Raw genomic sequence first — 16,040 nt, forward strand, 5'->3', positions numbered from 1 at the left:
TTTCTTCATAAAGGCACTGTTTTTGTTCATAATGGCATTATGATTTTTTTCATGATAGCGCTATTTATCATAGCAGTTCTGTTTATTGATAATGACCTTGTATTACTGCCCTGTTAGTCTGCAATGGACAAAATTTTGTTTTTATTAACAAAGGGACAGTTTCATACATAATGGACTATCAAACTGACTAATTATCGTATGCAATGCCCAAGGAATACAGACATCTGTGCTCATATTAAATGTAACATGTTGACAATGGAACTATAGAACATGTATATAAAGACAGAGGAATAACGAACAGGTATATTAAACAGTTTATAGGAGACTAACAGAGGTAAGTACTAAATATAAAATAGTATAACATAGGTAAATGTATGTGCTAACTATAGGATAGTATAACATAGATATGTACTAACTATAGGATAGTATAACAGAGGTATGTACTAGGTATAAAATAGTATAACATAGATATGTACTAAGTATATGATAGTACACCATAGGTACATGTATGTACTAAGTATATGATAGTATAAAATAAGTACATGTATGTACTAAGTATATGATAATACAACATAGGTATTTACTAAGTATATGACGTTTTAAACATGCTCAGAGACTACTTTGATTTTTTTCTGTGACGCCTCTTATGAAGTCATAATTTTTTGAACCAATTTTTAACTTGACTATATAATCAAAATGTGTTTTTATTAAGGTGTTTTTTTTTATCAAATTTATTTAAATGCTTCCACGTTTTCGTTTTGTTTTGTTATAAAATAAACAAAAATACTTCAGGTCTATGCAGTGACGGTGATTTATTGTATTGGGATCTACCATGAATTTCTTTTTTTGGAAGGCAAGAAATGTAGATGATTTTTTAGGTATTCAATTGCAAAATAAAGACATTTTTTTTCAAATTTAGATTAGAATGGTTTCTTTTTCACACAGCTAATTTCATATTCATATACCCTATGTACAGATTTTATCGATTATTTATATTGATTTATTAATTTAATTGATTATAGCCTGAAAAGAGAGGAAAAAAAACCCAAACTAATGATATAAAAACCACCTGCATAATATGGACTATAACTACAAAACATTATATATTATAGAATAAGAAAAATGAAGAGTGGACTTGCTATAATCCTATTGTTCGTGTGTCTTGTTGGTAAGTTTACTTATTTTATACTTGGCTTCAAAGAGTAAATCTAATTTTACATTGCCGTTGTAAAGTTTGATTTTTGTGGTCCTAGCGAGTGATGTTGCATTCTACATAGGTCGAAGTCGTCAGAAAGCAGTTCTTTGCTGATTCTTGTCATTATATCTTTGCTAGTTCCATTGTACTAGATGGATGATTGTGTGCCAATATGTTTGAAATACATATATTTGTCTATGGTGCGTTCAATTGTTTATATATATTTTATAAAAGATGCCAGTGTCAATGTTTATGTTTGACCAAACATTTTAAAATTAGCACTCCAGGTAAATACCTATTATTGTGTTTGGCTTGATTTCGGTTTTATATTTGGGTTTATAGTTCTAAATGAAAGTTCAGACTGCTTAATTAGATACTCTGCATGATTTTGTTTTCTTTGACCAAGGGTACAACAAAAATCAGTACATGCACAGCAACAAAAATCGAAAAAAAGCAAAGGAATAACACTTTTTATGTTGTTCTTTATTTGAAAGTATCAATGCAAGCCTTCACAACTGACAAATTTTGCAAGTTTAAGACTAACCCCAGGACCAGTTCGAGTAGAATTCTTTACTGAAAAAAATAATTCGAGAAGACTTTGTTAGATGTAACACCACCAAATTGCACCCGGTCAAATAGAACATACTGGGGAGTATAATATTTCTAAGTTAATTAATCCCTACGCACATTGTATATTTTAGGAATGGTATCCGTAAATGGACAGTCAGTTTTCATGACCGATGATCAATGCAAACTAGTTGTAAAAGGTTGCATGTCCAAAAATTACAACACGGTAGTGCAAGCGGACAAGAATTGTAATGACTGTTGCAGACGATCTGGTTGTGCACGTGGTGATTGCAAAGGCAAACATTGTAAATGTAAAGGATGTAAGTTAAACATTATTTAGATATTTAGAAGCGTGGTTTGTTTATTTACACGCTTTTGATTTAGTATCTTGTCTATCATGATTATCTTCTTATGCAATTTTCAAGACAAAAGTTAAAACAAGCATTTTCCTTTATCAATTAATAAACATAAATGACTTTATTGTGTGGTTCGACTGCATGGTATCCGACCCTTATTTGATAACTTTGACATTTGTATATCCCGCAGACATACTGAAAACTTTACAGGGGGGACCATGCAACCAAATGTGTGATATGCTCCGAGGCAGCAACCAAACAACAAGGAACATTCATTAACAGACATTCATTTTCATTATTTTCATCCCACAAATAGTATTCTTTCACAATTTTTTTAAGATTTTCTTGCATACAGTAATGCCAACATACCGGTATTCGTCCGTTTTTTGTTGTTGTTTTGTTTGCGAGGTGCACAACATTTCCGGAACTGTAACATGCGTAACAGCGTGTTGTATAAATGGTATATGGTGTTCCTTAGTATCTAATAATACAATACATCTCTTTGTCGCCGTTCAATCATAAAATTTGAGACTTGATCTCTTATGATTAGATAATTAAGAAAATAAACCACATGTTTCTTGAATAAATAACATATTAAAGTTTGCTATTGAACAAAAGTTCGGATATTTCTATTTATATTAACGTTTGGGAGCTTCAATTTGATATCATGCGTATATATTTGCATTTTTGTCTTCTTTATTTTTTAGGTTGAAGAGGATAAAAAGTAGCCATCAAATTCACAGTTTACTGTTAACGTACTATACTTAAATCTCGTTATATTCGACACCTTCTTTTGAATGATTAAAATAATTATATTCAGTAACATCTTTTTGATATATTTCGCATCTTTTTTTTTACGAAGAACTGAGATCACCTCCAAGTTTTGGTGAAGTTCGTGTTGCTTGGTTTTTAGTTTTTTATGTTGTCTTTTGTGTACTGTTGTTTGTCTGGTGTTGTAATTTTGTTTTCAACTTTTGAGTTTGAATGCTCCTTTGGTGTCAATCACCTCTCTTTCACAGCTACTTGTTCTATTGACTAAATACGAGAAAGTGTTTAGTAGTGGAGTGCATGGTTTTCTGTCATGACAAGTGATAATTGTAAAAAAAAAGGTTTAAAACAATGTTCATTGTCAACATAACAGAAATTAACAATTAACAAATTCGTTTCCTAAATGCCATATTTTACATAAAACCAAAATGATAAAATGGTTTACTAATGCAGATAGTACCTGATCTACATCTTTGAACTGTCAGTAACAATTTCTATAATTGTTTAAAATATGATGAAAAACAATGATCATGTGAAATTGAAACGTGAGAGCCTGCAATTGCTCTTGCCGAGAAAAGGACCTTGGTGTGAATCTACACTGCTTTTGAAAATACTACTTACACATGTTACATCTTATTAACGATTTGCATTATACTAGCATGCGTCACTGGTTTTAAGAGAACTATCGTTTGAATTTTATGCGGGGCTAGGATGAAAAAAAATTGTCCTGGTTTTTTAAGTTGTAATCAGGCTCTGTCCTGCCTGTTTATTTTTCATTATATTCGTTCCTGCATTTTTTTTATTTATAGTTTTGACTTTCATTACATAAATTGAAATCCTGTCTTGTTTACCACCACCGTGACCACCACCATAAAAAATCCGACGGTAGCTCACTTGTAAAAAAGTTCTTAATTGTCTGATTGGCCGGTTTGCTGAGAATCGTTTATCATGATTTATCACAACTTGGATTTCAATAGAATATATGACAATCAAATACGGACAACTACTCAAACTATCAAGACATAGAATATAATTTATAAGCGGCACACATTACACCCATAAAAGGATCAAAGGCATACTATCAATCATATCAAGTGGTCACATATTATCATCATATTAGAATATACCTGATATCTTCGCACTCTGACAGACCGTATGACATCATTTAAAAAAAGTTTCAGGGGAATACGAAATCTATCATATATATAGAGCAAAGTTTTCAGGATACCTAATAAATGTTGTCCTGTTCTCAGTATTGATTGATTGTTTGTTGCTTAACGTCCAGTTAACTGAATTGAAAAAATCTGAAGCTTTCAATAAAATAATGTATTAATATTCTTTTAACTGTGTCTAGATTTTACATGTTAAATTTCAAATTGTCATATATAGATTTCTTTCTCTTAATAAAACACGTAACAGTTAGAGTTGTTCAAAGATTGTGTGGGCCGAAATGACCTTAAATAATAAACCGCTGAGAAGATTCAGACTTGTTTGGGTTAAAATATGTCATTACATTTTCGATCTTGCTCATTTTATTTTTTTGTTAAAATGTATACCTTTAATAGCAAACGTTTTTTCCGATATAATTATTTTTCACATTACTTCTTTATGAAGATACAGAAAAGTACGGAAAGTATATATTTTTTAAACGGGGATTACGGAAGTGCTAGACACAATTTAATAAATCCAAAATTTTACTTCCTGTTTTGGAATGTTTACTTTCATCTTCGACGCCCTTGTCTTGAAATGTTTATCATCAACTCATAAAAATTCCTTTAAATTAAAATGGAAGACCACAGGGTAATTGATCATGATTTTTTTTGAATGATTTATAAACTTTAAACTTTCATAGATATTAATCACGCACCTGGATAAAAGCCAAGAGAAATCCAATAAAATTGATATATTTCCACCACAGCCTTGTTTCTAGTGCTGTTTCTATCCATTGGAAGGTTAGAAACAAGTGCCTGTGGTTTCCACCTCTGAGTCAAGGTCGGTGAAGATGAAGAAGATGATGATCAAAAAGAGGGACAAAAGATACACATTTAAACTCGTAGATCGAAAATGAACACCATGGCTTAAAAACACTAACAGACAGTCAAATATTAAAACTAAGCAACACAAATTTCAAACTCCACAAAAAGCTTTGAGTAATCTCAAGTGCTCCAAAAGGGTAAGCAGAACCTTCTTCACATGCATGACATGTAGCACCCATCGTTAATAATCTAATAGTATGTTGTTACTCGATGTTTTGACATTCTTATCAGCATAACCCGTAAACATTCAACAGGGTCTTAGTGTCAACAATAAAAAAAACTAGAACCACCTAGACGCAAAATGTCAATAAATCGACGGCACCTTCACTCTGTTGTACATCCTGATTTATCAGGGTTCTCACTAAGGGGAGTCCATGAGTCCAGGACTCATAAAAATCTGTCTGGACTCATCATTTTCAAAACTGGTGAATCCTAAGATGCATCAAAATTTGTATAAACTGAACACTCATAGCAAGGATTTGTATCTAACTATACAAATCCTTGCTCATAGTCATATCATCATTTTATAACAATAGAAAAATAGATATCTGAATGTAATGTCATTTCATTACTCTTTTAGGTGATGGAGCCTTAAAATGATAAATTATATTGCAATAAGATATCTTCTTACTGTTGGGACTCACCATGGACAAAAGTGATGAGTCCCTGGACTCGCCTTAAAAAATCCTTAGTGAGAACCCTGGATTTATAAACATGATAAACAAAACAATGAATGAAAAACAAACTTTAACATGATATATAACAACATACAACAACCACTGAATAACATGCTCCTGATTTGGGACAGGCACATACAGAATGTGGCAGAGTTAAAAATGTTAGCTGGGAAAAAAACTACAAGTTGAAAGAGCTTAACTTTATCATGTTTATATTGATACATACCGGAAGGTAGTCCAAATTATTATGACGTCTTGGAAGACTATTTAAAATTTTTGCTATGATGCCTTCCTGCGACGATGTAAGGCATCAAAGAAAAGTCAAAGAAAAAAAATATGGTAGCCTTCAAGATGTCATAATTATTTGGACTAACCAGAAGGTAAAATTATAGTTTAGTTTTCTGGACTTTGAAAACACTCGACAAGCAGGTACAGTTAGTACAAAATGTAGGTTTGACACAAGCATGACAAGGCAAGCTGATGAGAGAGTCAAGTTATGTACTAATAAAGACTGTTAACCTCCAGAAATTTTCATGAAGATTTCAAATAAGAATTTCTTTACATTGTTTTCTGTCAAGTACTTAAAGGGCAACCAAAAGTCTATCAAATGCCATGAACAGGTGACAACAGTTAATTAAAAATGTAGTTTCTTTAAAAAACTTGCAGAAAAAGTTAAATTAACTGACCACTGCCAAAAAAAAAAAGATACTGATTTTGCAGTATGGATTATTTCTCATTGCAATTTTCATTTTCTATTTTCAACTATTTTCATGATATTGGCAAGGAGCATAACTGAAGAGACTTTTATTGTCAAAATGTAATCTTCTATACTACGAATGTATTGTCACTAATAATTAGTACTATTACAATGTATTATATTATAAGAGTGTATAACCAGTAAAATACCTTTTGCATACATGTACAGTAATTAGTTCAAAAGAAAAACACCATTTTTTGTCTTGCCTGTGATGCAAGTTGCTGTATCGAGATGTGTTACTTTTCTGTAGGAGGCTTTGTTGTCTTTGGTGGTGTCAATTATTGGTAAATTTTCTGCTTGTCTTTGTGGTGTCAATTATCGCTAAGTTTTCTGCTGTAGTCAATTTGAACATGTTACAATATACTGCTTGTGATAGATCAATGATATTTTCAATAAACATGATAAAGTTGCATTACTATCAGTTTTAGCGACTATTGCAAAGCACTGTTCTTCATTGTTCTTTAACAATAATCATGATAATCCCACTAAAAATACTAAGTACATGTAGTTCAGATAACATCTAATACATTTCATATTGACAATTTTGTTGAAGCACTGCTCTATTTGTTATGGTTAAGTCACTTAAAAAATTTTTTTTTAGCAATGCTGCAGTCAATCTGAATTTTCTGTTTACAGACAATACATATAAATCTGTGTCAACACTTTATTGTTCTTTTACAGCATTTAAAGAGGGAATTTCATTGGTCAATGACAAACATGGTGATATAAAAAGATATAATGGTTCTTCATTGTGAAATGACTACAAAGATATGAGCACAGCTTTGTCCTTCAGTGTCCAGAGAGAGATCCAGTTACGATTCCTGTGTCCAGAAGATATTGATGAGGTCAAGAAACTTTGCACAGAATGGTTCCCTATTGAGTAAGTTTTATAAATTATCCCCCTTTCTAAGATACACAAGAGCTATATAAAAAAGATAGGCTATTTTAGTGAGTCCATGATGGACACAATTGTAAATTGACAAACATTCATAATTGACATTATTTTATGATGAGAGGCCTTGGTGGCCAAGTGGTCTAGGTAGTTCAAAACTTCTACTGTAATCACTAGCTATAGCCAGTCACCACTGAGGTTGTGAGTTCGAACCCGAATCATGTTGGTTCAATTTACTCCAATCTAAATTGACTAGTATTGTCAGTTTTCCTATCTAAAGTCTGTGGTTTTCTTTCAGCATTCGGGCTTCCTCAAACAATAAAAACTGGCCACCATAAATACTAGCCCAAAAGGAGTGTTTAAAAGTGGCGTTAAAACACAAAAAATCAAATCAAATTAAATCACAAGAGCTATAAAACACGTAAAAAGAAATCTAATTTCGGTGAGTCCAAGATGGACACAATTGTAATTTCACAAACATTCATGATTGACATTATTTTCTGATTTCATGTGATACTAAGCATGTGGCACAGTAGGTATATTTGATTTAACTTCACTTCAATAACAACTAACTAAATGAATGCATCAATTTAGATGTGGAGACTAGAATAACAATTTGCTTTCACCTCATTGACTTAGAATACTTATTTACCCAATACAAATGACTGGTCCACTTGTACATGTTCAGCTACATGCAAACCGCTGAAAAGTATACTGTTATTAAGGTGGTACCTAACACTACAGGGAGATAACTCTGTAAAGTTAGCTAAACGTTTTAATTACGTTGTGTTGTAAAGGGAATATTAAGCTTCTCAATGATCAAAATTGGTGTTTGTCAAACTGCTATATAACCAGTGTAATTTTTCTGACAAAACGGTTGGTTCAAAACTTTTGAAATTTTTATAGTTTTGTTAAAGGGTCAAAGTAAATACTTTGACAAAATTTTATGAAAATTAAACGATCCAAATAAATTTTAGTGAAAGTGTTAGGTACCACCTTAAAAAAACATCCTTTTAGACAACTTTCCCTGCTATACTCAGAAACATGGAAAAAATAAATTGATACATTTATATATAAAGAAAGACTAACGGTAAATTTGACTTTATTTTTTTAAACTTTTATTTTAAAAAGATACTATTTATACACGTACACCTTTCTCAAATTACGGTACGATGTTAAATGAACAATTAAGTTAATTCTGTGTTATTCCATAATATCAAAGGATAAAAATAGTTATTTAAATACATGTTACAAAATTGCTATTTCAACATCAGTATTTGACTGTATTATCTAATTTACCTACAGGCGAGACATATCTCTGTTTCAACCATTTTATTATTGATATTTTCCAGATATCCAGATACATGGTATCAAGAAATAACCTCCAATCCAAAGTTTTACTCACTTGCTGCAACATTCCAATCAAGGATTGTGGGTATTGTTGTAGCAGAGGTTAAACTTCTGTCATCTCTAAACAAAGAGGTTAGTCTGAGTATGTTACTCATTAGAATAAACACTCTCACTTTAAGGTCTAAATGGTCCATTTACATGATTTTACAGCATAGGTAGGAAGAAAGTTTTAATACAGAAATTAGTGATGAACAATAAAAAAGATTTATTCCATTGTTTTTTTTTACGCCTGTCAAAATTTTGATGGGAAGTATTATGGTATACAAATGTCCGGTGTCCGTCTGTCTGTCTGTCTGCCGCCTTAAACATGTCGCACCGTAACTTGAGAACTACTTATCTAAATTTCATGAAACTTTATATAGTTGTTTCTTATGATACTCAAATGATCTGTATACTTTTTGGTGAAAATAAGATTAAAACTTTTTGAGTTACGGCACTTTGTAACTAAAACAGGGGTGTGTTTTTTCACATGTCGCACCTTATCTCAAAAACAATTTTTGATTATTGCTTAAAACTTTACACACTTTTTAGTTATATTAATCTTAAGATCTGTATACTTTTTGGTGATGATTAAAAATTTCATTTTTGAGTTATTCAGTATTTTGTAAAAAAGGGGGAGGGTTTTTTACATGTCACGCTGTATCTCAAAATAGATTTATGATTATTACTTAAAACTTTACACACTTCTTTATTATATTCCAATATAACATTTTACACAGAATAGTCCCTCATAAATATCTTCTTGAAAAAATATAAATTTTCCAAAGCTAATGAATGTACCAGTTGTAAAGAAATAGAAACTATAGAGCATAACTTTTTTTTAATGTACAGAAATAAAACAATTTTGGAGAGAATTTTCTAATTGGTGGTATTTTCTTTTTGTAGCAAGAACATTCTTGAAAAAAGACAGTGTTTTTTTTGGTGTTTTGAATCTGATAACTTTATTGTTTAAATTATTGTACTCTACAGGCAAAGTGTTACATTAATTATGTAATGATCATGCAATTAGACAGACCGTTAATATATGTGCAAGCTTTCCTTAAATTTTTGAAAAGATGTCTGGAAATTCTAGAATAATTATATCTGTCTAAAGACAAACATAAAGTCATTTGGATGTGATCAACTATTGTTCTTTTGAAGGTCTTCAACAATGAGCAAAAGTATACCCTAAAGTAAACTACTTTATAAATGGCCATCAACTACTAGATTACCGGCACATTAAGAGTGGCGTAAGGTTAAACATATTTGAGAGCTTTCAGTCATTCTCATCACCTGGAATTAGGTTGGAACAGTGATGTAACAGTACAACAAAAAAACTAAAAAAAAATGAAAAAGTTTTGACTTCTCATATTTGTCTTAAGCACAATAAACAAGCAGCAAAATGAGAAGAGACACAAAGTATATCAAGTAAACAAACACATATGTTCTTAAACTTGTTTTACATTCATACAGACATTTTATTAACACAATTGAAACATAAATTTATTTTATAACATGTTCTTATTTTACCAGGACGCAGACATTCTAGCACCGCAGTTCCCATCAACTTCTCAGGTGGCATACATTTTAAGTTTAGGAGTTGTAGTAGACTTTAGGAAACATGGGATAGGTATTTATAATTTATTTAAGTTTAAAAGTTCAGAAGAAATTGAGGTTAGGGAGTTATAGCATACTTTTAGCATACTTTTATGTGAAGTATGTGAATAAAAACTTCAGACTTGATTTTACTATTTCTTTTACCTTTAATACATTAACTATTTTAACAGTGCAAGATATTATAATCTAAAAAAAATGAATGTTGACCTTAATAGATGTTTTAAAAGTTTTAAAATAATGACATATTCAGTAAACATTTGTCTACTGAACTACAGAATTCATGTAGACCTCTATACCTCTTAATCTGTAGTTTAAGAGAATGAAATATTGTAAAGAGGCTTGTTTACAGGCGTAGACATTCCCAGACATTTAAGTTTTTTTTTGTTGGAGAGATTCTCAAAGACATATAGACAACATTTATTCTTATTTACATTTGTATACTAAATATGAATGGTAATTAGTAGAGGACTGACAGGTAATCCTTTGTAAAAATTAACGAGAAATAATTTGTATATTTCAGCTTCCCTGCTGCTGGACAGTTTGATACAAAGTCTGACCACCAAAGAGAGATCAAACTGTAAAGCTGTGTATCTACATGTACTGGCCACAAACCACATAGCTATCAGGTTTTATGAGAGACGCAGATTCAAAGCACACAGTTTTCTACCGTATTACTACTCCATTCAGGGAAAACCTCGAGACGCATACCTTTATGTGATATACCTAAATGGTGGTAAAGCACCATGGTCATTCATATATCCTTTAATAGATGTGCTGTTTATTATGCAGTCAAACCTGCACTGTTTAGGCCAAATAAAAATATATGTGTGGTTCCAGTAACCCTACCTTCCCTCCTTTTTTCGCCTCAAAAATAGCCTACCCTAAAGATTTTATTGCCTTTTTTCATTAAGCACTGTTAAAGTCAGAATGTTGCTCCCATAGACTTAATGTAAAAAAAACCATAAAATAAAAAGAAATCCCTACCTACCTACCCTAACTTTTTTTCAGATGTAACTGGAACCACACATACTTTTTTATTTGGCCTTATTATACAGTGGTACATTTACATAGTAACAAAGTTGTATTTAGAGTAAAATAACAAAATACCAAACTGCAAGGGAAATTAAAAATTCTTTATATAATGGCAAAATCAAAAGCTGAAACACATCTAATGAATGGAAAACAACTGTCATATTCTAGACTTGTTACAGGCATTGTAGAAAATGGGGGATTTAACCTGGTTTTATAGCTATCTAAACCTCTCATGTGTCAAATCCACCTCATTAGAACTAGGTTTGATAGTAATACCATTGAGGCTCCCACAGGGTACCCCCCTCAGGTCACAAGGTCGCTTTTAAATTTGTCAAGAGGTCGATTTTAAGGGAAATGTACAGGTCGCAGGTCGTTTTTTCCCAACACAGAGGACGGAAGTCGGTCGGAGGTCGTTTTTTCCAAATTTTACAGGTCGCAGGTCGTTTTTAGAATTTTCAATTTCTGAGTTCAAGTCTCACATTTAACTTCACTATTAGTTTTAATTATGTCACTAGTAAACTAATTTTGCATTGAGATTGCTATTTGAACTGGGTCAAACTGATTAGAATATAGATTCTTTGTCCATACTATGACCACACGAATATAGAATACTACATGTATGTTCTACGTTTCAGTAACAGGGGAGGAAATGACATAGCTAACATAAAATGTTATTTTTGCAACGTCAAACTGCGACATATCTAGAAAAGATGCATTTTTCGAAAAAAAGAATTATGATTTTAACTTATTTAACTTGAAAACAAGTACATAGACCCTTTTTTTTAAAGATGGCATTAAGTTGGATTACATATGAAAATTATTTGTACATGTTGTACTAATTTTAATTAAAAAGTCAATATTGAAATTTTTGAAATTTGATAAAAATACCTCACAAATTCTGCTTTATTCCTTAAAGCCTGAAACTTTGTTAAAAAATTAAATTTTTTCCAAAATTTATTGTACATAGGCCAGGTGTTTTTAACTTGTTGGTTTACGGATTTCCCCATGAAAAAGTCGGGTCGGTCGGTCAGAAAAAGTATGAAAAAAAAAGAAAAAAAATATCTTTCAGGACAGAAAAATATAAAGAAAAAGATATATTTCACCTTTACAACAATATGTTTGGTATGCTCTTTTGTCATCATTTCTTAAATTTTAGTTCGATGTCAACTGTCATAAACATCGCATGACATCATCTAAATATTTCAAAAAGGGGGGTTGTGTCCACGGGCAAAGACGAAATTAAATCGTCATTTCACAAACAAGAAAAAAAACGGATCCGCATAGCTCTTTATCAATTTCAGGAAATTTGGCAAATAATGATCATCAAGCACGAAAACTGATAAAGAAAAAATTGCAAAAGCGTTGTATGAAAATAAGTTTCAACATTTGTGTCAAAAATGTAATAGACTCGTCCACTGGAAAAATTAGGATATTTGGTTCATCAGTTGTCATGCATTCCCGTTTTTTATATCCAAATGGATGGGTTTTTTTTCTTTGTTATCTATGAAACAAGAAAATTCCAAATGATTTGTTTATATTTAGTACTTTAAGCTGAGTCTTCCTTGTTTGGACAAGTCAATTTTCCATTTTTCTATAAGATTATGCATCTTACGGAATGATGACAAACATAGGAAACAAACTTATTGTATTTGTGTAAACGACAGTTCAAGGTCAGTTATTGATTTGTCTGTTTTTAGATACGTAAACATATGGATTATTTTTGAAGTTTATTCTTTCACAACACAAAGTGTTATCAATTCTATTAGCTAGTGTTTAATGCATTTCATTTCATAAAAAAGAATATTTTATTTATTTTTCAGGGATAGTGTATTTGATAGGGTTGGCGGGAATAAATTAAAAAAGCATGAAATGTCAATTTTATTTTTCATTCTGCAAATCAGAAAAATAGGGTCGGCAGATCTGTAAACCAACAAATTAAAAAACGTGGCCTTAGGAGTAAATGTACTTTTAAAAAGAACTTAATAAGATATGCATTATGTATCTACAAATGTACTTTTAAAAAGAACTTAATAAGATATGCATTATGTATCTACAAAAATCCGCTTGTGTTTTATCTGTTGAAAAACTTTGGTGTGTCTATCCAAAGGAAAGAAATGTCCCAAAAAAATGAAATTTGAGTAATTAGAGTAACACATTAATAAATAATATGTGCATCAATCAATATTTTCCTTAACCTATGAACTGATTATATGATGCAATGTGGTGAAGTTTTAACCAAGTTGCAGCCATGTGCTTTACCTAGCCAGATCATAAGGACAGTGAGGGGTTGGATCTGCCGATTGTTAGCGGGAGCCACGTCAAACTACAGTAGCTAGCATCTAGTCACATGATCTGCTCAGGATAGAAATATACATGATTACTAAAAATAACTCACATGAGAGTCATTGATTTTATTTTAGGAATAGAAATAGTGCTGTTTCATTAAATTATTTGTATATACTGATATATGGTGCCCAGTTTTCAGGGAAAAAAGAAGTGGCAGACCAGGACAAATGTCAATGGGACTTACCGCAATATGAAATATTTTGTTGGTTATATGAACGGCATACACCTTAGCTGGATTATACAATCAATAGTTCGTATAGATCACAATGTTTCCAAACAAATTGTCTTTCTTTGCATATGTGCAGTGATTCAGAGTGCATATGTGCAGTGATTCATATTGCATATGTGTATTGATTCAGAGTGCAAATGTGCAGTGATTCAGAGTGCAAATGTGCAGTGATTCAGAGTGCCTACACACTTTGATTCATAGTGCAAATGTGCAGTGGTTCAGAGTGCATTTATGCATTGAATTAGAGCAACTTGTGCAGTAATTCAGAGTGCATATGTGCAGTGATATAGAGCATATGTGCAGTGATTCAGAGGGGTTGTCTTCCAGAAACAACATCTGGTGGACCAACACAAATCTTACTGGAGTCTGTTGAAACTACAAATTATTCAGAAGAAAAATCAAGTATCTAGCTATATAATAGGATTTACATAAGTGACATTTGTATCAATCTATGTAAGAGGCCCCGCCCCATTGGAGTAACCTCGGACAATGAAGAAGGGTAATGTGGGAAGTGTTTTTCCCCAAGACAAACTTTACTTTCCATGAAACTTTTTTGTGTGTTGGAATAATATCTAATACAGTTCATGTTACATTGATGCATAATATTTTTTGTAAATATTTCATCGATTTTTTACATTTTGAATTCCAAAGAAATTAATTTTTACTGTTATCAAATAGTGGTTAATATAACTTTTTTTGAGTTCATTCATTCATTTTGTATTTGTTTGTGTGTTCTTTCATCATAGCTGGATTTTTATGGAATTTTTAAATAATATTTCTTACTTAATGTAAATGTGCAATCAATTTTGTCATCCCATTGAGTTTATAGGGTTTCCATAGTAGAACATGGACTTAGATAATGCCATTTGTTAAATTGTTAAAAACGTAACAAGGGGTTTGGCAATGTTGTATGTGCATCAGTCCTAAAACAACGATTGAATTTCAATGATTCTTTCAAATCTTTCATAGAAAATGCCACTATATTGGTCTCCAACATGGGATCTTGTTTGTTTTTGTTTTTGTTTTTTTTGGGGGTGGGGGGGGTGGGGGGGGGGGGCTTTCTTGTTACCTAACATCTTATTTAGAATGGCCTGTGACTTCTAAAAATGTTCAAAACAGTCCATATTAAATTTGCTGAAATCAGGCCTGATGACCTGAGGCATTTTTAATGATAACTGAAGTCTGACTTTTGCTGTGATGAAAAAATGTATGTTTTACAACTTACTTCCCCATATGTAATTCAGTAACAGTAATCTCCCTTTGGCTGGTATTTTAATATTGGAAATTTTTGACATGAGTTATGGATTGAAGTATCAATAATATAAAATTTGCCTACTTGTGTAAGCCATTTTCCCTTGAATTTCATGATAGATCTTGATACTATTTGAATGTGAACTTTATATAAACAATATTTTAATCATGTTCAAAACCGGCCATTTTTTTTGGCATTACAACCATTGAAATATATTAAGTTTATTTTCAGTTGAAATATGTAATTTTATGGCTCCCAACCTTACAGTTGTTGAAGAATATTGCATGTTTATATTGTTGAGTTAGAAAATAATTGTTATAGTTTGATAGGAGTTATGACCCTTGGAAATATAAATAGCCTCATAACTGCTCTTACCTTTTTTTCTTCCCTTATTTACTGGTGTAATTTCCATAATTTGGGATTTAGATTCATAAAAGTAGTTTGGTTGCAGAAACTACTTCTTAGTGCAATAATCATGACACAAAATTATAATACATACAGTACATTATGTGACCATGATAACTATATATTGCAATAGGAAATATTGGAACATTTGTCTATAATTTTATCGTTCATTCATCACTTTTTTTTACCCTTTTGTAATAAAAATATTAAATGACATAAAAGCTATTATTATATCATAATTGTCTTTAAAAAATAAATAAAACATGGATTACCATATTTTACGGAGGGGGCATTCAGTTTACCCTTGTCCATCTGTACGTCTGTACATTTGTCCCAAAGTTGCTCAACCAAATGTTGTGAAATTTATACACAATGCTTATTACCACAAAACACAGATGGTGGTGTCACTTCAACCGTTCTAGAGTTATGCCCCTTTACAAATGGAAAAATTGATGAATTTTTCTTTTCTGTTGGCGTACTTAAGTTTGCCTCAACAAAATTTTATGAAACATATATACTCAA

General features: G+C 31.4%; 1 protein-coding gene and 1 long non-coding RNA gene across 3 annotated transcripts in view; both read left to right on the forward strand.

Moving 5' to 3' along the window:
- The window catches only part of LOC139488700 (N-alpha-acetyltransferase 60-like), a 33,071-nt gene extending 17,325 nt beyond the window's left edge, over positions 1-15,746 (forward strand). The window contains exons 1-6 of one of the 2 annotated variants that reach the window (XM_071274517.1): positions 4,569-4,686; positions 7,038-7,236; positions 8,601-8,730; positions 10,171-10,267; positions 10,775-11,009; positions 13,490-15,746. In XM_071274517.1, the coding sequence (XP_071130618.1) occupies positions 7,127-7,236; positions 8,601-8,730; positions 10,171-10,267; positions 10,775-11,009; positions 13,490-13,622 (705 nt within the window). In that variant the 5' untranslated portion in view covers positions 4,569-4,686; positions 7,038-7,126 and the 3' untranslated portion in view covers positions 13,623-15,746. Of the gene's footprint in view, positions 1-4,568; positions 4,687-7,037; positions 7,237-8,600; positions 8,731-10,170; positions 10,268-10,774; positions 11,010-13,489 lie in introns of those variants that run through there. The other variant, XM_071274518.1, reaches the window with a different exon arrangement.
- On the forward strand, positions 306-2,938 carry LOC139490379 (uncharacterized). The gene is made up of 4 exons (XR_011656305.1): positions 306-334; positions 1,113-1,168; positions 1,897-2,082; positions 2,826-2,938. It is a non-coding gene; the product is annotated as an uncharacterized lncRNA (long non-coding RNA).
- Positions 15,747-16,040: the final 294 nt, after the last annotated feature.

Source organism: Mytilus edulis, chromosome 9 (genome assembly GCF_963676685.1).
Source record: "Mytilus edulis chromosome 9, xbMytEdul2.2, whole genome shotgun sequence".
In the NCBI taxonomy this organism is placed as follows: domain Eukaryota; kingdom Metazoa; phylum Mollusca; class Bivalvia; order Mytilida; family Mytilidae; genus Mytilus; species Mytilus edulis.